Genomic DNA, 21,232 nt, shown 5'->3' on the forward strand with positions numbered 1-21,232 from the left:
CCACAGTAAAACATCCCAAAACCTTGAGACTCTAATTCTAACATCAAACTAGAGATTTTATAGAGGCCATCATTTCAGGCCCCAGTTACCACCCTTCAAAGAAGATACAAGGTTTCTATTCCATTGAGGAACAATGTAGGAAATAGTGAACCACAGGTAGTAGTTTATACATATGTCTAATGTACTTGTGGATTTACAGTGATGGCCTTTTTCTTACTTTTGAAACACATATAGGCTAAACAGTGGAATCAAGCAGACAGAATAAAATTAATGTAGACATTAACCTACTTATTACCCACTTATTCATTCTAGAGCTTTCTTCTCCAGCTAGAGTCATTAAGATCCTAGGATTAAAAACAGTTTTTCTTTAAGTCTTGTTGGCCAGCTGTTTTGCATGATATTTATCAAGTCACTCTCAGGGATGACCTTAGCATGCTGAACGCTCTTGCAAAGGAAACCTGCTTGCTGAGTGTTGCCAGAGGAGGTTCAGCTAACAACATGCTTCACTCAGTTCCGATAATGAGAGACAGGAGAGGAAAAAGAGAAACAGGCAGGGAAGGGCTGGAATCGGACGGCATAAAAGGCCACAAGGAGAAGAGGCCGCAGTGGGGCGAAGGGACTTCCTTCAAGTTTAATTTCATAACTTGTTATGCCTCAAGTTTAAGCAAGTTTTTTTTTATTGTTTGAGAATTTCATACATGCATATAATGTGTTTTGATCAAGCCCACCCCCATTCCCTCTATTCCCCACCACTATTCCCTCCCGATTTCCTGGGTTTTGTTTATATATAAACATGAATGTACCTTTTATGTATGTGTTTGTAGTTTTATTATTTTATGTATATGGCTGTTTTGCTTACATGGATGCCTGTGTACCACCTGTGCGCAGTGCATACAGAATCTGAAGAGGGTGTTGGAGCCACTGGAAATGGAGTTACAGACAACTGAGAGCTGCCATGTGCAGAAGAGCAGACAGTGCTTTTAACGCCGAACCATCTCTCCAGCCCCTTTTGTTTGTGTTATAAAACTCCATTGAGTCCACTTGGTGTTGCCAGTATGTGTATGGGCATATGGCCATCTCCTGAAGCACAGGTATCCCTCTCAGGGACCACATCTCTGAAGAAATCTGACTCTCTCTTCCCCAGCAACCATCAATTTCTATCAGCTCCTCAGCCAGCCGTGAGACTTTATAACTACCTCCATCTCCAAACTGGGAATTTCTCTGGCTTGGCTTGTGCAGGTCTGTGTATGTGGCTTGTGCAGTCACAGCCATTGTGAGTTCATGTTCCTCAACCACCCTTTCTTGTTTTGCTGTAGCAATCCTCTGGTTTTTAATCAAGTTGGTACCAACCTGGAAGCTTCATCCCTATTGCTTAGCTTACATGGTGCTGGATGGTACTATGCATGTTACCAGGGAAGAAAAGTAATCATCAGTCTTTCTCAGCTATGAATCCTGTAGACACAATATCAACCAACCTGGCAAGATATGTCTACTGGTGTAATAGTGGCAAATACGTTATGGGAGTAACAAAGCACTTTCTGATCAGATGTAAGGCCCATTCCATTGACAGAACTAATTCCTGGCACTGTTAATGGAGCCAAGAATCTAGTTAGGTAGGTCATAGGTCCCAGAGGAAAATCTACTATTTATTCTGCTACATGGTATTAAATCATTATACCCACAGATTAGTGCATCTCTCAATTCTCATCAGAGAAAGCTCTTTTTGCAGTAGAGGGCAATTAACATATAGAACCACAAATTGGCAATATACAGAAAATAAGAGACCTTGGAGTGCTCAGCCCTAAATGAGGCATCTGTATCATATCCCCTCCTCCTTAGACTCAGGGATCATAGAGGAAGAGGGGGCAGAAAGATTTTAAGAAAAACTTTTTGGTTAGTAAAAAATATTGATAACTAATAAATAAAGCCACTGAAGTAATTCTGGCAACAAATTACATTTTAGCTATCATAACTTCTTAATAAATAAATAATAGTAAGATACTGACTCTTCCAATACATATAGGTAGATATTTCAGATGGTATTTCTAGAGCCTCTATATTTTCATAATATTCATTAGATTTCTTTTGGCTTATCTAAATTATTACAACAGAGCTCAAGGCTTTTTCTGAACCCAAATCTTTTAAACACTAAGTCTTTACTTATAATGACTGCCTTTCCACAAAAAGACAAACACAGGCTCTGTGTTCTCGGAACATGGAAAGGCTAGGTGTAGACTAGAGATAGAAAGCGCTGATGAACCCCAGGGTTTAGTTTGGAGTGGGGAGGGAGGGCTGTCTAATTGGCACTACTTGTTCTTTCTTTACTCACCATAACTCTTGACAAGTGTTTAAAAATGCTACCAACAAAAACCCAATCGAAACAGTGCAGAACAAACAACAAAAGTTTTTTGTTGTTTCTGTATTGGGAATTAAACTCAGGGCCTACTTGCTTGCTAGGTGCATTCAAGGCAAGTGCTCTAGCACTGAGCTGTATGCTCAGCTCAGAGCCCCTTTTAAGAAAAAATATTCAGTTCAATTTTATTTATTTTATTTTAAATTTCTTTCTTTTTTCTAAGCTCAATTTTAAAAAGAGCTAAAGAAAACTGAACTTTCTTATTGACAAGTTCTGTAAAAATAATCTGCCTCTGAGGGGCCCCCAACTGGATCAGGCCCTCTGAATAGGTGAGACAGTTGATTGGCTTGATCTGTTTGGGAGGCATCCAGGCAGTGGGACCGGGTCCTGTGCTCATTGCATGAGTTGGCTGTTTGAAGCCTGGGGCTTATGCAGGGACGCTTGGCTCAGTCTGGGAGGAGGGGACTGGACCTGCCTGGACTGAGTCTACCAGGTCGATCTCAGTCCTCGGGGGAGGACTTGTCCTGGAGGAGATGGGAATGGGGGGTGGGCTGGGGGTAAGGGGAGGGGGACAGGAAGGGGGAGAACAAGGGAATCTGTGGCTGTTATGTAGAACTGAATGGTATTGTAAAATAAAATAAAATAAAATAAAATAAAATAAAATAAAGTAAAATAAAATAAAATAAAAGGAAAAAAATAATCTGCCTCAACTTTGTGGAGAGCAGATGAAGGAGTATATTATGAAAGGACAAGACTATTCCATGACATCAATTTCTAAGATAAGATACGTAAAATATCAAGTAGTTGTGAATGATACAAAATTATAGATCCATCTCTTATTAAATTAAAAATTCCAAATATTTAGATAAAGTCAAGACTAGTAATATTAACTAAATGTAAAGGAAATTCAGCTAGGTGATAGGCTGAGTGTCATTTGAATGCCTCCCAAACTTCCCATGAAAGATGAGGCCTAAAGAGGGATTCAATGTGTCCCAAGGTTACAGTGCTAGTAGGCAGTAGAGGAAGAATGCATTACCTGTGTCTGTTTGATATCAAGATGTCAGTGATCTGACCTTCTACAGTGTCTGCATCATCAGAGACATAAATGCTATGACTTGTGAGAATTTATTCCCATTTTTTCAAACTTCAAGTTACAGCTTATTAGAATTTCACAAATAAATCTGAAACTTTCACAATATAGGCTTTTGGGTATGTGTATGTGTGTGTGGTGCACGCACACCTGTGTGGGTATATGCATGTGTGTGCATGTGGAAACCAGAGGTTCACAATGGGTGTCTTCCTCAATTAGCCTCCCACCTTGTCTTTTTCTTTTGACACAGGGTCTCTTATTAAACGTAGACCTCCCCCATGTGGCTAGACTGGCTAACCAGCAAGTCCCAGGAATCTCTCTGCCTCTGCCTTTCCAGCCTTAGTTTAACAGACATGCTCCACAGTGCCCATATCTTTACATGGGCACTGGAGGGCTGAACTCAGGTCTGTGTGGCAAGCACTTTACCTTCTGAGCCGCTCTCCAGCTTTGTCCATCTTCTTGGACAAAACCTCTCGTTACATCAGCTTTTCAGTGTGCCAATGTAATCTTACCTTTTCTAAGTAAAATATTATGCTTACAAGTAGAGATTTAAGACACTGAAACCTTCTATATCAATAAATTGCAAAGCAATTTTGAAACAAGCTTTTTACGCTAGACTTTGAAATTTCTTGATGTAAATGAAAACAAGAATATAGTTTTTGATTCATGTCAGTGATTTATGTGTATGTAAGGTGAATATATATGTAAATATTCAGATTTGTAAATAATGATCTTAACTCTTCAAATTTCTTCACGGTCTAAAACTTATATACATTCACAACAATTCTACCTTGTTTCCCTTTCAGATTTTCTAGTTTTGATAATGGAGATTTTAAGTATAGATGCTGTAATATATATTCAATGTTTCTTAGAAAAGCATCTTTTCTAAGTTGGTACAGTTGGGCTTTATTCTTCTCAGTGGTTTCTAACAGGTGACCAGGTGCCACTGTAGAACTAGATGATGTGATCTGTGACTACCAAGCATGCCCTGTGTTTGTGGGTCTACTCTATTGTACTCTGCAGTGCCGTTAGGCTATGTTGTTCCTGTGTCTCTGTTCTTTCCATCTTTGGGGGGAACGAGGAAATGCTGCTGCTGCTGCTGCTGCTGCTGCAGAAGAAGAAGAACTGTCATCTCTCTCCCAGCTGTGGTGGAGACTAGTTGGAAAAGGCCGGTCAAGGACCCACAGGGGCCAGGAGCAGTACCACCAACATCAGATACAGAATAACACTCCAGTCTTATGTATCTCCTGGCAGTGATGGGACAAACTGAATAGTAACATATCTACAGTAACCATGTTGGGATGAGTAATGTTGTGGCTTTTGTACAATAAGCGCCTTCTTCAGGGGGCAGAAGATAGCTCAGCTTTGTTTTCTGTGACCTCAGTTCTCTTCGCAACCAGGCAAGCTGCTAAACTCAACAGACACTTTGTTAATACAGATGGGAATATGAACTTTATAAGGCAACAACAACATGAAATAGCTTGATTAAATCTGATGCAAGATCTGCAGAACATCAGAACAAAAGAAATCCGAGTGTAAGACCAGAGAAAGAAACTCGGGGGTTACCTGCAGTGACCCTAAGGGATCTCAGTCTCTTCCCTGAGCTCCTGCCTCAGTTCTCACACTAAATATTGGTGAGGCCCCTCTGAACTGCTGCCACACAGTACCTCTGAGAAAAACTCGTGCTTGATCAATTTATCTGTGTGGTAAGTTGGTCTTACCACACAGAGCTGGTTGAACAAAGAAATGATGGGAAAAACAGGAACAAAAAAATCTGAAATGGATGGAATCTGAAATTCAATATGTAAAGCTTTCCATTTTTCTACTAAATGATGTACACTGACCACCCAAAACATATCTACTGTAGAGACTAGGAATGCAATCAGTAGGAACAATTGGACCTGGAGTCCTGAAAACCTCCTCTAGCAGGAGGAACGACCAAAGGGGCAGCTGTTAGTCCAGTCACGTCCCTTAGGACCAGCAGAAGGTTCCAGCCTGGCCATCAGGCACACAGTTTAGTGGGTGGAGCAGCAGCTGGAGATGACGCAGTTCATCCTCACAGCTGGGCGTCTCCCCAGTGGGCAAGTCGTCCAATCACAGCTGGACTAAGGAGTTGAAAACGCTTACACTCCAAATGGTTACACTTCGGAAGTATAAAATACAGCAGCATACCCCTCCTGGCCCTTCTCTTCCTCCCTAATGTTCTTTTTTCTGTGAGTAGGGCAGTGAGAAGGGCCCTCCTTTCCTGCATATAACCAAAACTGAAAACAAAGGGAACTTTAATAGAATCTTCTTGCAGTCACATGACATGGCAGCACATTGATGATGGAGGCTCTTGTGAGCTATGGATGTATCTGAAGCTGTAGCCACATTAAAAATATGTTAAGTATATTATTTTACACTATTAACTTGTATGTGTTATAATACTCTAAGTATTACAAATAAAAAGTTAACTTCTTTGTACCTAGTGATTTTGGTAGCAGGTTCTTGACAAATTCTGCATGATCTCCTACGTGCAGTATGCTGTAGACGCTGGTATTCATTAATTCCTCCTGATTGTACCCCAAGTAGCTGGTCACATTTTCTGACACAAATACAATTCTTCCTTCACAGTTCACAACAAAGAAAAATCCATCTAAAGCCTGCAAAGCCAGAAAAAGAAGAAAAAAAAAAGATTAAGACATGAAGACACTGTTAAAAAATCATTGGGAGGTTAAAAGATGAAAGGTAACTCATTTTTTTCTATTAAAGAGATATTAGAAATAAATACATGTCAAGTTAAAAAGGGGACTGTTTCTCTGTGGAGGGAGGTCATGATTTTCAAATGGACTTCACACTAAAGTTTCCAGCAGGTGTGAATGAAATAACATCAACCTTCTTTCTTAGAAATAATTTCATTTAAATATCTCTTTTTATTATTTTTAATAATGTGTATGGGTTTGTGCAGATGAGTGCAGATACCCTTGGAGGCTGGAGATGTCAGCTGCCCTGGGAGCTAAAGTTACGGGTGGTTGTGAGCTGCCTGACATGGGTGCTGGGAATCAAACCTGGGTCTCTCGTAAAAGCAGTTATGTGCTCCTAAGCACTAAACAGTCCCTGCAGTGCCAGAGATCATTTTTATAGTAGTAAATGTGAAATAAGTGACTTATTCAGTCTTGAAAATCTCTACATTACGTTACCTGGCCTTTGCCTTTGAGGAATTTGTGGAAGAATGGGAGAACATGGATAATAAAGTACTAGTGATCAATGTGGTGTTTCACATACATGAAACACTGAGCACAGACCAGGAGGCCTGATTTGAGAGTGGTGGGGTGATGAGAAGCACCTTACAAAGCCCTACGCAAAGGGGAAGAGAGCTTGGGAAAGTCACTGCAGGAAGAAAGAAGCTCATGGCACATGACAAGGCATAAGGAGTGTGGAGCTGAGGAGTACGCAATGCAGTGAGGCCTGTGGGTAGCAAAGATGTTAGTGAAATGGACAGGAGCCAGGTTCCAGGAGCCTCCTATGTGCAGAGATGGAGCCAGGCTTCTCCAAAAGGAGATATATGTACCCCTAGGGGCACAAAATATTTCCAGTGGCAGAGAAATTGTTAGACCCTTTAGATTACAATCTAAAACATATGGTGGAAATCACGCCTAATAAACATACAACACGATGGTCCTTCATGAAGTCCAGCCAGGTCCAAATTTTTAGGGAAGATCTGAAAAGTGTCATCTCACTTATTTGGAATCTTCCTAGCTATTTGAAAAATTATGTAATTAATTTGTTACAGAATATACAAACCAAACAACCCAATTAAAAATGGGCTATAGATTCAGAGTTCTCAAGAGAAGAAATAAAATTAGGGAAATGCAAATTAAAACAACTTGGAGGTTTCACCTTACCCCATCAGAATGGCTAAGAGTAAAGAAAGAATTGACAACAAATGCTGGCGAGGGCATGGGAGAAGGGAAACGGCTGCACAGTCCTGCTGGGATTGCGAAGTGGTACAGCCACTGTGGAAACCAGTGTGGGAAAGTCTCAAAAAGCTAAAACCAGATCTACCATATGACCCAGCTCTACTGCTCCTCGGCATCTGCCCAAAGGACTCAGCCTGTTCACTGCTGCTCTATTCACAATAGTTAAGAAAGGGAAGCCGGGCAGCGGTGGCGCACGCCTTTAATCCCAGCACTCGGGAGGAAGAGCCAGGTGGATCTCTGTGAGTTCGAGGCCGGCCTGGGCTACAGAGCGAGATCCAGGACAGGCACCAAAACTACACAGAGAAACCCTGTCTCGAAAAACCAAATTTTAAAAAATGTATTTTTGGGGGTTGGGGATTTAGTTCAGTGGTAGAGTGGGTTCGGTCCTCAGCTCTGAAAAAAAAAAAATCAAGAAATGGAAACAATCTAAATGTCCTTCAACTGATGAACTGATAATGGAGTATGGTCCATATATACAGTGGAATACTACTCAGCTGTAAATTGTAGTGGGTAGCCATTCCAGCTTGGTTCTGGAAGTTCCAACCCCCATTGAGACTCTGGCAACTGTCATGCCTACGAGGCGGGGCGAGGGGAGGCGCCTGGGGACCCGAGAGCTGGATGGGCCAGCGCTCGCTCTGGGCGCTCTCTCGGTGCCAGAACGCTGACCGGTGCAGATTGACTGTGCAGAGCTCCGGAGAACACCGCTAGACTGCATTACACCTTCCCCAGACCCTGCGACCTACCCATTACTTAATTTGTGAGTTACGCCATTTAATAAATATCCTTTTAACTACGTGGAGTGGCCAAAATAATTTCTCCAATAGTAAATAAAGACAAAATCATGGAAATTTGCATATAAATGGAAAGAACTAGATAATATTATATTCAGTGAGGTAATGTAGACCTAGAAATGCAAAGCTTTGTGTTCTCTCTCATTTGTGGATCCTACCTCCAAATCTTCAGAAGATGAGCATATAATCTGGAGTAATTACAGAACCCAGAGAGGGACCGTGGGAGTGGGGAAGGAGTTCTAGAGAGGAGCAGGACACAGGGAGAAAATGGGAGAAAATGGGGAGGGGAGAGGAGGACTATACCAAAGAAGGAGAGGGGGAGAATTATTTCATATTCACTTAAAATTACATATAATATATATTTGTGTGAGAGAGCAAGAAAGAATGAGTGAGTCAAAGAAAGAGAGAAAGGGAAAGAGGGAGAGGGAGACGGGGAGAGAGAGAAAGAGAGAGAGCAAGAGATAGAGACAGAGACCGAGAATGTGCATGTAGTTTAAATGAAGTTAAGGCACTTGGGAGATGCCTCCTCCCAAGAACCATCTAACAAAAACTAGGCATGAAAAAACTCTTTTCGAGTTCTGGGTCAGGGGAGTTGAAGAGACTCCTAACAATCTAGGCTACTGATGTTGCCTCCTAGAAGTTGAAGATAAAGACCTATTGCTGAAGACACCATGCATTTCAAACACAGGCCTCAGAGGATTTCTGAATCTGAACCAGAAGCCTCCTCCCAAAGGCCCTATGTAAGCTCCTAAGGGAGGGAAGCAGTCAGTAGCCCTCCCCAGCTGGGATGGCTATGAACCACAACAGTCAGCATGGTCAAGATACCTTTAAAAGCACAATGGCATTTACATAATCGTGGTAACAACAGCTGTCTAATTGGACTTTGGGTAATAATATAAACTGGTAGAGTCAATATGGAGCGCAGCATGGAAGATCCTCAAAGGGGGAAAAAAAAGAAATACCAGATAATCTAGCAATCTTACACCTGAGTATAGACAGCCAAAGAAACCGAAATCTGTCTCTTGAAGAGGTATCAGCACCCCATCAGTGCAGAATTACTCAAAATGGCCAAGACATACACTAGCCTATGTGTCCATCAATGGATGAAGGGATGGAATTACTGCTTAAAATATTACATTTAATTTAGAACTACATTTTTAGATAACTCTGCCACAAAGCCTATAACCAAGATTTTTTTCTCTTAAAAAAGAACACAATCCATTTTTAGTAATTATTGTAACATTTCAAGTATAACACCTTAACCATTCAGTCACTGTGACTCCAGTAACATTTTATTTAGTAAAAAAAGAGAAAGATATTTGTATTTAAACTGATTGCAATGGCTGTTGCTTACTTAATCTAAAATGCAAAGGAGAGAGGGTGTGATGTTATGCAAACCTCAACAACTGGACAAACACTTTGTAAACTATCTTGAGTTTGATGGGCACACAAAGGCATACCCATATTCAACTAACTTTTAAGATGTCAGGTTAGTTATAAATCTCATTGTGGGTAATTAGTATATATTTATCTATCATGCAGTTTATATAAAAATAAGAATTAAAAATATACATTAAAAATAGATCTAAAATTTCTTTTGGGATATTCTTAGATAATAATGGAATCACTGTTGCATACCATTTAATGTTTCCAATTTTTGCTTTTTATTATAAATGAGATATATGCTTATAAACATCTTAAAATATAAAAATAAGGTCAGTAGTAAAAGCTGTGCCACAATCCCAACCTTAAAAAATGATAATAATTTGGGGAATGCTTTTGGGACTGGTGTTATGAATATGAATATACAAACATCCCTATTTTCTAAACTGTGCCTGATGAAGACAATTTGCTATCATTATTCTTCTACAAGTTTTCCTCACATGTGCTCCTGGGGAGGAGTCTTCCTGACAGCTGGCCTTATGATGTGCTGCATACAGAGATGATAACAAATGCTGGTCCATTAGGTACAACACAATCAATCTGAGAGCTTTCCCATCTGTCCAGGATGTCACCTTTTAAGGAGAATCACCTTGGTCTCACAGCAGGGCTCATATTGGGCAAGATTTCTTGTAGAGCCTTGGCTTTAAATGAGATTGCCACTTAAGGTCACTGGACAAAGGTTTCAGAATAAAACACATAATTCCCAGTATTTTTTCAGTACCCAAGCAGAACAGACGACAGGAGAATTTACAAAGGTTAAAGTCACAGTAAGAGTCCTGCAGTGGGGGTAAAGAGTTCTTGAGTAAAGTCTCTTTAAGAAGGCAGCACCACTCCTGACCAGGTAGAGGGGACTACGTTTCATATAAAAAACATGCAATCTATGATAATAGAATAAAAGTATGCAAGAATCAGAAATAGAGAGAGGTGTGTGCAAGTCTGTCAGGGAGACCCGCTTTCTCCAGAAAGAAGGGCTTGAGAAAGGACAAGGAAAAATTAGTTTGCATGTATAGTTGGCAAATAAATAGACAATCTGTTTTCCAGACAGAAAAGCATGTGCATGTACACACAGATAAGTGCTTTTTAACATACATGAGAGAAAATGTTTAAGGTGATGAACTGGCTTGGAAACAAAGTGTCTATATTCAACATCCAGCAACAGGAGCTGGAGAGAGGCCACAGAGGTGAAGTAATACAGTAGTTACGAAGTAATTCAATGTTCTTCACTTTATAAAGCTTGATAGTGATGTAATTCTCATTTACAGTATGTGTGTAAAACCACTTCAAACTTTTTATTCAGAAAATATTTTGGACAATATTTAGTCCAATGAAGTTTTTTCACTTAAAGATGGAATTCTATAGTATACATACATTGTATCAGTTAGCTTAATAATTGTTTTCTTTTTCCAAATAATTCTAATCACTCCAGAAATAAAAGGCAAAGCCTTTGTGTAGGTTTTGGTTTGCATCAGACTCCTTAGAATGCCTATATGAAAAAATTTTAGCAATCTTTATAATAAAATCCTATTTTAAAGTTTAAAGAACTACTTTATTTCATAATTTATTAATTGGATACATGACATCAAATAAAGGTGAGGAAAAATGAAGTGGGTAAGGACAAAGACTTGCATCTGGGGGCCAGTGAGAACACTTACCTCCAAAAGCAGAGGTCCTAATGACTCCTTTTCTATCACCCCCTGGCTACTTGATGAGATGTCGGACTTCTGCACATCATCGTCAGTTGTTGATTTCTCTGCAACAATGAAACTTGAAAAACTATACATCCAAGGAGAGCTCATTTTATTACAGCAGTTTATGAAGACATAGATTTATACCACTGATACAAGGAAGATTTTTTATTTTTTAAGCAAATTATAAAAAATTTAAAGACTCATTAAGTTCATATAGATTATATTACTGTATGTGAAAGCAAAGCATTTAAACTTTTAAGGAAAACTTAAGGTAGGAAAAATTATGTGTCAGGTGACGGCCCAAGGAATGGGAACAGAAGTGATAGGCAGTTCTGGGTCCTGTCTATAGAGGGAAGAGGTATGCCTGTCTGCCTTCCTTTACCCTAATCTGGGATGCAGACAGGTTGGCCATATTTGTCACACGTTGTGATGAAAATGGCCTAGGAGTGGCAGCCAAATCCACAGGGGGAGTAGATTATCCTGTTCAAGCCATTGGATTTTGTTCAAGTCATTACATCTATGCTTCCTGTAATCCTCTCAGTATATGTATTTACATTCTTATATCAGTCAACATCTAATATCTCCATAACAATGGTTACAAATATATTTTATAAGTAAACCCAGGTGTATGTTATGTTTTGCATATTGTCTATTTTATTGTATATTCTTATATATTATATTTTGTGTATAGTTTCAAGTTTTCATGCCATTTAACTCATTCATAAACACTCCTCCTGAGCTTAAAATCTTCTCTGGCCAGGCATAATGGCATACACCTTTGGTCCTAGCACTGGGAAGACAGTGGCAGGCAGATCTCTATGAGTTTGAAGTCAGCCTGTTCTAACAGAGGTTTGTGCTCCGACTCACCCCAGATGATTTCTTCATACACAATGTGAAGTGTCAGCACACTCATCTGAAAACTCTATAGCACTCCATGAGGAGAAGTGTTTACCTTTGTTTCTGGTAGGCAGCCCAGGGGATTAGTGGTGTAGGGTTCCCAGTAAGTATGGGTGCTATAAATATGAACCTCAAAAAATATAATAGGATTCCCTACCCACCCTCCTCAGAGGATTATTTTCCCCATTGTGAGTTCAGGCAGAGGCAAGCTTCCTCTGACAGGCCACAGAGATTTTCATCAAGGAATTACCATACCTCAGCTCTATGCCAGGGCCTCAGGTCCCACCCCACAACTTGAGTCTCCTGCTTCAAGGCCCTAGGACACTGGGCTCCAAAACTACGTGGGCTAACTACTCCACTAGTTTTCAAGTTAATTTAGGAAGCCACTTTATAATACCAAGAAAGGCTCTTTGACTCAATAAAATAAAAACTATCTAAACAAAAACATTTCTTTAATAAAATCAGGAACCAATGAAGACTCTTACTAATGGAAGAGTAGGATGATAAGTCATGAATACCATAACAACTGAGAACATAGCCTTTATTTTTACCTTGCTCCATTCTCTTCATTAGCTGTATCTGATCTACTGTTTTCTTCAAAATCTTGCATTTATCTGGCTTCACACTCAGGCTGTCGATGTCACTAATGTTGGCAGACAGTAATTCGGCTAGTTCTTCTAAATACTTATTTTCTTGCTCCCTGCGCCTCTTCTCAGTACTATTATCACACACACAGAAAAAAAACACCAACAACAATTTGGTTAGTCCATGTTTATAACATGTTATTTTCCCTGACCAAACATATTATTGTTTACACATTTGAAGGAAATCTTATTTTTACTTAAAATATAAAACCAGATTTAAAAATCAAATTAAAATCGCATCTAAAACTCAGACACTACAAAATACTCAAGTACACAAAATAACTCTGGCTAAAATATATAAAGAGAAGGACTTACGACAGATGGGTTTTGTCAATTTTGTATATACCTCAAATATTTTCAAATAAGAAACGGCTACCGGATATTAAAGGAACCAGACAGACAGCAATTCTACTTCTTACATTGGGACTACTGTATGTTTGAAATAAAATCTGACTTTTCAAGTAATTTCGCTACTTCAGTTTAAGTAGCACTAATGACTCCAGCTCAGATGAATTGTAAGGAGGAGCGTGACAGTGCTTTGTTCCTACTCTCGTACGAACACTAGCTGCTCCTTATGCAAAGGAAGCTGGTCAAGAGTACAGTCTAAAAAGCAAACAGCAGAGAACAATGGTACATAGCTTCTTCCAGATCTAACAGCAAACAAAAGCTACACGTAGTTCTTGTCACCTTTTAACAACATCAAACATGACCCCCTTAAAACAAACCGAGAGAACAGGGGTGATGTCAGACGACAGCACTTTAAAACTAGTCCGCGGAATGCATGGAAAGATAACTGTTCATTTTTGCTTTTCAGTCTTTACCCCTTGTTTATTTCACCATCAGCAGCAACTTGCTTTCTGTAATGCATTCAAAGATGGTAAAATGTTACTCTGAAACTTTCCATTAGCCAAATAAAATAGGAAAGCCTGCTCATGACAAGCTTTGTTTCCCAAACAGCAGTTAAAATCATTTGGCTGCACATGAAAGTGGTAGAAAAAAGGTGAGAAGAGAGAGAAGTCAGTTGCTAAAAACCTTACGATAAACAACAGTCAAACATCCTTTACTTTTCTTAAGGATTTGAACGACTTTAAAAACAAAAGCACTTACTCAACAGTGAGCTGGAAGAACCCAGGCAGCTAACTTCCTACATTTGCTCTAAACAAAGCACTACAAATGGTACATATCCCCAAACATAATCCAATGTGAAACTCTAACAACCACACATTCTGTCTTTATCTGTTAAATCTCTCATTACTGAGGAATTATTTCCACTTTGCTTAGTAAAACTCTATCTTAATAAGTTAAACAGAACACAGCAAGGCATCCTGACAAACTTCACTGAGGCACTGAAGCAAAGCATGAATAAAATGAGGAACATATTTTCATATTCACGAGGGTTTATCTGAAACACGATAGTATTTGAGGACATATGATTTTACCTTAGGGAACCTCGCCGCAGATGACAGACACATTTAGTAGATTCAGTATGGAGCAGGAGCTGTTTAAACTTACAGGTCTAAATTTCAAGAGGAGTAATCAATTTAGATTTACTTCGATAGGAGCCCCTAAATATTTTTTTGTTTGTTTGTTTGTTCTGAGAAAAAGTCTCACCCTATAGTCCAAGCTATTCTTGAACTGGCAATCAACCTCCATCTACCTTGAGAATGCTGGGATTACAGGTGTGTGCTTCCATACTCAGCCACGAAACATGTTTTTGCCATTAAGTTCTGAGTAATATTGAAATGCCTGAAACCATTACAGAGTAAAAGAAAAGTGTCCCAGTACAGAGAGGAGATGGAACAAGAAGCTATACATAGTGATGAGCAGCAGATGTCATTAAGATGACAAGTTTTAGAGTAGGGTAATAGAAACCACCTTTAAATGAAGCAGTCAATAACTACATGGGAAAAAAAGACAGCAGACATGCTCACAATCAAAACTGAAGGAACAGAGAGTACAACACCTCCATCTTAAAGGGAAAAGGCTTCCCTTACTGCTTTCGAGCAACTTTCTTCATTTGTGAAACCCTTTATTACCTTGTATGTGGCAGACATACTAGTTAGTGCTATGCTGAGCTAAATTCTCTTGAATACAGTTGGTCTCACGATCTTATATGGTACCAGTTCCAGGATCCCAGTGGATACCAGAAGCTGAGCACTTGGAAACCCTTTATAAAATGGCGTATTAGTTGCATACCCTATGGAAATTGTTCCCCATGCTTAAAATTATCTTTGTATACTTACAATACCTAATACCATGCAAACACTACATAAGTAGTTGTCACATCCTATATTTAGGCAATAACACCATGCAAAATACCAACACGTTTGGTATGCATGCCATTTTTTCCCCCAGAATACTTTTGTTCCTATGGATATGGAAGGACTGCTATATCTTTCCTCAATTAATGTATTAGCAAACTCAATAAACATTCCTAAATTTATCATATGACAGATAATCATGTGATATTTCCTAAGTACCCTGGAGTAAATCAGATGTAGCCCCCACTTGAAAGGAAGTAAAAAGGAAACAGGCCTTTGTTACATTTTGTGACAAAAACCACAATACTAGAGAAACACACAGTGATGGTATCGAAACCCAGAGAACGAACAGCACAAATTAGGTAGAGAGAGCTTATTTTCTAGAAAGCTAACTTGGCTTTCTCAACTGTGTAAAGTGAGAGTGTAAATATGAAGTTCAAAACCTGTACGCAGTAGGTGAGTGCGGCCCGAAGCACAGAAGTGTATGGCCGGGAGGAAGTGTGGGCCAGATGACAGCGATGTCACCTGTCCTGGTGCAGTGTGGGAGACTGCTCAGGAGCACAGCCTGCCACTGCCAGTCACTGACCAGCTATCAAGCCCAGACACGGGAACAACAGTTAAACCTCCCTGCTTCAATCTCCTCATCTGACCACTGGAATAATGACATGAATGAACGTCTAGGGTTTGTGAGGATTAAAAAATAAGGCATGTAAAATGTGTTGCTAAGTTCTTGGCATGTCCTATCAGCTCAATAAATGGCATCTAGTATGCCTTTAATTACAATGATTTATTTTTTTTAGAAAATAGGGAACCCAAAAGGATTTAAGAAGAATTAATGGCATGGGCAGATCTGAAAGCTCCTTGAAGATAGGAGACCTGTCTCTCACTTCATTTATATCCTTACAACAGCACACAGATGGTGCTGACTGAACAGTTAGCATTAAATAAGCACTTGTTGAGTTAAGCTGGAAGTGCTAAAGAAGGATAAAGCATAGCTAACCACCATTTAAAATTAGCCTTTTAATCTGCATTTTCTTAGAACAAACGAGGGATTGGAGAGATACAGGCTACCTCCCCACAGGAAACTGTAACCGAGAAGTTGCTCTGCCTAGGGCTCTTTAGACAGTAATATTTGGCTCTGCCACGGGGCTGGCAGTACCTTGTGAGGCCTAACAGATGCTCTTTATGATTAATGAGTTTGCAGTCTGTTTGGGGAGACAGCATATAATAATGAGACCAAAGGAAGCATTGTAAGGTGGCATTAATACACAAGCAGTTTCAAACTAATACATTTCTGATTTTCCATATCAAGGATACTGCTTTATTAAAACTGAAGCCCATACATATAAACCTGAAGGAATAAGTGCTTTCAAATATCTTTCAAGCAAACATCAAGATAATTATCTCAAAACATCCAAAGAGGAGAAAAAGAATAAATAAAAATTTTGGTATTTGTAATAATGTTATCATGTACAGACACACATACACATACAAAAAAAAGGTAATTTATAGATAAACTATGACAAAAAAGAAGATTGTTCAGCACAATAGGCAGAAATGTTATTGATGCCCACACCTGTTAGAACTCATTTACATTAATAACTATCAATTGGAAAATACAACACAGGCATGATGGTGCATGCTTAGGACCCCAGCTCCCCTAAGTTGATGTAGGAGGACAGGTACAAGTTCCAGGCTAGTATGGACTATAGAATGAAACCCTGTATAAAACAACAAAAAAGAAATTACAAAAAAGGAAAAAAATACAAATATAACTAAGAAAATATTCATATAGGAACATAGTATCAATCTTATATGGTTATTATATGTAGCTTTTTAGTCTCTGTTCTTATATATTCAAATTTTCCTCGAATGAGAAAGCAAACATAAAAAACGGCAGTTTTATTTATTCTTAAGTTTTCCTTTAAGAAAGACTGAGTTTATATGTAGAAATAAACAATGCACTAACTTTGAGAACACACATCTGCTTCATATCTTGGCATGGACTTTTATCCTAGCATCTGGACATGTGTGCTTGAGTAATTAAAGTGATTGTTCTCCTGTGAGGAATGGCCACTTTTCTTTTTCCAGCCTCTAGCCCTAGCATTCTTTTTTATTTATTAATTAAATGCATTCATTTATTTTACATCCCGATTGCAATCCCCGCCCCCGCCCAGGAAAGAGTAGCTGAAGAGCTGCTGCAGCTCTCCTCTGAGAGAGTGCCATCAGTTGGGGTGATTCTGCTTTCCTTGCCCCTGGGGAAATATCCGGGAATGTTTACAGACAATCTCTGTTACAACTAGGACACCATTGGCATTTAGGTAACAGTGCTAACCAGCCTACAACACACAGGGAAGCCTCCACAGCAAAAGACTTTCTGGTTCAAAATGCCAGTAGTGTAGAAAAAAACTTACTCTAGCTCCAAGAAGTCAAATGGAGTAAAATCTGCACTTTTCTCTTGTCAGCTGAGAAAATGCTTTTACTCAGAGTGAAGTTCCATCTTCACCTGGCACTTGTTAGGGCTCCCTTAGCACTAATTTTCTTTTTGCCTCATTAATGTAGTCACATTTTAAAAAACACAGCAAGTAGTTAATGCCACAAATAATTATTTTTACAATAAACATTGTAACAATGTACTTCTTAGCTCCTAATATAGCACTTAAAGATGTTCAATAGACTTATTTATTCATTTGACAGGATTTATTGTCCTTACTAGTTAAAAGCGACATGCGACATATTGCACTGTGAACTAGGGATACAATGGTGAATGAACAAATAATATCTCTTACCATATGCTATATGACCTACAGTCTAACAAAGAGACTAAGAATTCATGCAATGAGCACACACTCTAGCAACAGCCTGTAGTTATGAATCAAAGCCATAAAAAGGTACAAAACAGATATATGAAAAGGGGAGCCAGGCGGTGGTGCCGCACACCTTTAATCCCAGCACTCAGGAGGCAGAGGCAGGCGGATCTCTGAGTTCAAGGCCAGCCTGGTCTACAGAGCAAGTTCCAGGACAATCAGGGCTCTACAGAGAAACCCTGGGAGGAGGGCACACAAAATCAACCAACCTAACAATAAAGTTTGTGTGTTGGGGGGCGTCGATCTAGTAGTTGTGGGAGGAAGAGCAGCCTCCCTTTAAGGAAGTAAAGAGTAACACAGCATCTGCAATATACCTACAGATTATCCGTGGAAATAAAGAGGACACAGTGGGATGGGAGAAGCACATTTAAGACGGGGGAGGGCACAGAATGTCTCCGTTAGCAGAAGGCGGGCGGCCACTCAATGTGGAGTGGACGGGACAAAGCTCCCAAGTGTTGGGGGAACAAGGGCACAAAAGCTCTGCCAGAGACACAAGTGCACGCCTACCTTGATGCCAGTGTGTCACATGGCGATCCTTTTCTCTTATGTGAGTCTGGGTTCGCAGGGTCGGATGAACTGTCCCCGAGGCCACTCATGTTGACAAACTTCACACCTAAATAAGAAGGGTAAGAAAAATAAACCTCTCATGACCTCTCTAACCAAATATGGGCAGGGGAAGCCCCTGTGACTTCTAAACAAAAGAACCAGAGCACAGACCTGGCAGGGACTAGGTGATGACAGCCACCACAAGCACCAGCAGCTAACATCACCGGGGACTGACTCTAGCCACTCGTTGCTATACTTACTTTTCTAAATCCATGAGAGAAAATTCACAACGCCTATGAAACTGTTGGAATCGATCAAGATGAACATTTTCCGAGGATAATTAAGTAGAAATATCTTTTTACCAAGAGAAAAAAATCACTTCCATGTGTAATTGTAAAAAAAAAACTAGACTCTGAAAAATATTTATTATTATTGTTCAGATTCAGAATTATTATTCAGACCTTACTTTGCAAAAAGGCTTAAAACCAACTTTCCTCATGAAGCTGGAGATTTTACTGGTAGAAAACCAAACACTATACCTATGATTAGAGCTAAAGTGATAAGCTCCATTTGGATTTTGAACTGCACTTTTCCACTCTGAATTCCATACTCCTAACCTTGTGTTTATATCATCCTCTCAGAAAGCAAGATCAAGTGTTTAGTCTATGTTAGGATCTTGGTATGGACGCCAGAGAACACAGAGTCATTCCCCTCGAGTGTCAGCCAGGTTTTCCCAAGTGCCAGTTACCGATCGGTCCGCAGCATCCATCACTGCTCGGCAGAATCCCTCAGGCCACTCAGAACCCTATCCTTGACCTTAGACTCATCACTTCCTTTTGGATTTCAGAGTGCCAAATACTCCTCTTATCTTTTACTCCACTGACCCTCAAAAAAGGAGGGGAAGCTCCTGAAATGGGAAAACTTGGAACTCTTCCTTAAGTTGAAGTCATTAAACACCAGAGCACTGAGCAACAGCAGTCAAGCTGGGAACACTTCAAGAGCTGGTGAAAACCCTGGCAACCTCTCCCAGACTTAACCCTTTCCTAATTCTAAAACTCACTCTTTCTCGCTCTCTTCTAAAGACCAAAGACGGTTGCCATCTTCCCACTATATAAACAACCCCTAAAATCTCAATCGTGAGATTACTTCATGAAGACAAAAGGGAACATTTCTAATTTCTCCATATTAGAAGTCTAGTTTTTAAAATTATCCAACACTCCAAGTATTCTTTGTTCTTTAGATAGGGTTTTGTTATGATGCAGTCCAGGATGGCCTGGGATTAATGATGCAGCCCAGACTTGCCTCAAAGTCCCAACCATCCTACCTCCCCATCTAAAGTGCTGGGACGACAGGTGTGCCTCACCACACCGGGCTAGGATTACAATCTTGCAATTACTTTTAATTCTTTTTTTCTTGTTTATTTGTCAGTTATAATTGCTGTCCATTTCCTGCCAATTCTTAATTAAGAGATTTTATACTGTCCCCTTCTTCAGTCTCAGAAATAATGATGATCCTAGCTTGGAACCAAATATCTCAAAGATTCTAGATTAATGTAGGAGGAAGTGTGTCTCTGTGGGGGCGGGATTTGAGGTTTCCTATGCTCAGGATACTGGCCAGTGTCTCAGTCAACTTCCTGTTTAGTGCAAGATGTAAGACTCTCAGCTATTTCTCCAGCACCATGCCTGCCTGCACGCTGCTATGCTCCCCATCATGATGATAATAGACTGAACCTCTGAAACTGTAAGCGAGCCACTCCAATTAAATGTTTTCTTTATAAGAGTTGATGTGATCATGGTGTCTCTTCACAGCAATAAGAACCCTAAGACAAGATAAAGTCTACATAGAAACAAATTAAGCCATAAATACAATCTGCATATGCAAAAATGCATTATAGATGTTAATTTTAGTTTTAGCCTCAATAAAAATCAAAATTAAGTTCTTGGCCACATGCTATGTTCCTAGCAAAGGTAACTTTAGGCAAAAAATTTTAAATTGACCTTAGTGTAGGGAACAGCACGATTTAAGTGAGCATCTAATGTTCACTTAGCTCTGTGCATACAATAGCCTCTCTTTTGGGCCCTGGATATCCATTATTTTGACAGTTTCTTTTCATTTAGGGGGATGTAAATGATAAATTTTAAAAGTAATTTACATGGCATGTTTAAGAAGCTAGTAAGTGCTCTGAGAGAAAAATGAGGCAAAAATCGAGGTTTGACCCTGTGGGTGTGAAGGTGAGCTGGAGGGCAGTGGGGGAAGCATGCCAATGACAAACAGAAAAGACAAGGCAGAATACAACAGTAATGAACTGGGGCTGGGACTGGGGATGGAAGAATGGGGTATGAAGTCAGAGGACACCAGGAGGCAAAACCAGGGAAGGCCTCCTACAAGAGCCTTAACGTGCTTCTGTAACTGAATCCCCAAATAAGAGTACCTGTTATGTGGACAGCCACACCACCCTCAACATGCCCCATCTCATAGGCTATCAGAAGCTAACCAAGGGTTGGGCCTAGCTGGTACTTAGATGGAGATTATCAGCTCAGACAGGTGTTATCATAACTAATAAAACAATAACCTTAAAAAAATTTTTTTTTTACCATGGAGATTCAAAGAAGCATAAGTAAGGTTAACCCAGTATCACAGAAGTAAAGATGTCACTTCGTTTTCACACAAGAACAAGAACTATATATATATAG

The 21,232-nt window shown here is 39.7% G+C and overlaps 1 protein-coding gene across 5 annotated transcripts in view; it reads right to left on the minus strand.

Annotated features, from left to right (window-relative positions):
* Positions 1-21,232, minus strand: part of Ncoa1 (nuclear receptor coactivator 1) — a 201,692-nt gene that overhangs the window by 65,400 nt on the left and 115,060 nt on the right. For all 5 annotated transcript variants that reach the window (XM_076559106.1, XM_076559105.1, XM_076559108.1 and 2 more), the window contains 4 exons: positions 18,501-18,606; positions 12,773-12,939; positions 11,289-11,386; positions 5,908-6,085 (listed from right to left, as the gene is read on the minus strand). In XM_076559106.1, coding sequence (XP_076415221.1) covers positions 5,908-6,085; positions 11,289-11,386; positions 12,773-12,939; positions 18,501-18,589 — 532 coding nt within the window. In that variant the 5' untranslated portion in view covers positions 18,590-18,606. The remainder of the gene's footprint in view (positions 1-5,907; positions 6,086-11,288; positions 11,387-12,772; positions 12,940-18,500; positions 18,607-21,232) is intronic.

The sequence above is a fragment of the Peromyscus maniculatus genome, chromosome 22, assembly GCF_049852395.1.
Source record: "Peromyscus maniculatus bairdii isolate BWxNUB_F1_BW_parent chromosome 22, HU_Pman_BW_mat_3.1, whole genome shotgun sequence".
Taxonomy (NCBI): Eukaryota; Metazoa; Chordata; class Mammalia; order Rodentia; family Cricetidae; genus Peromyscus; species Peromyscus maniculatus.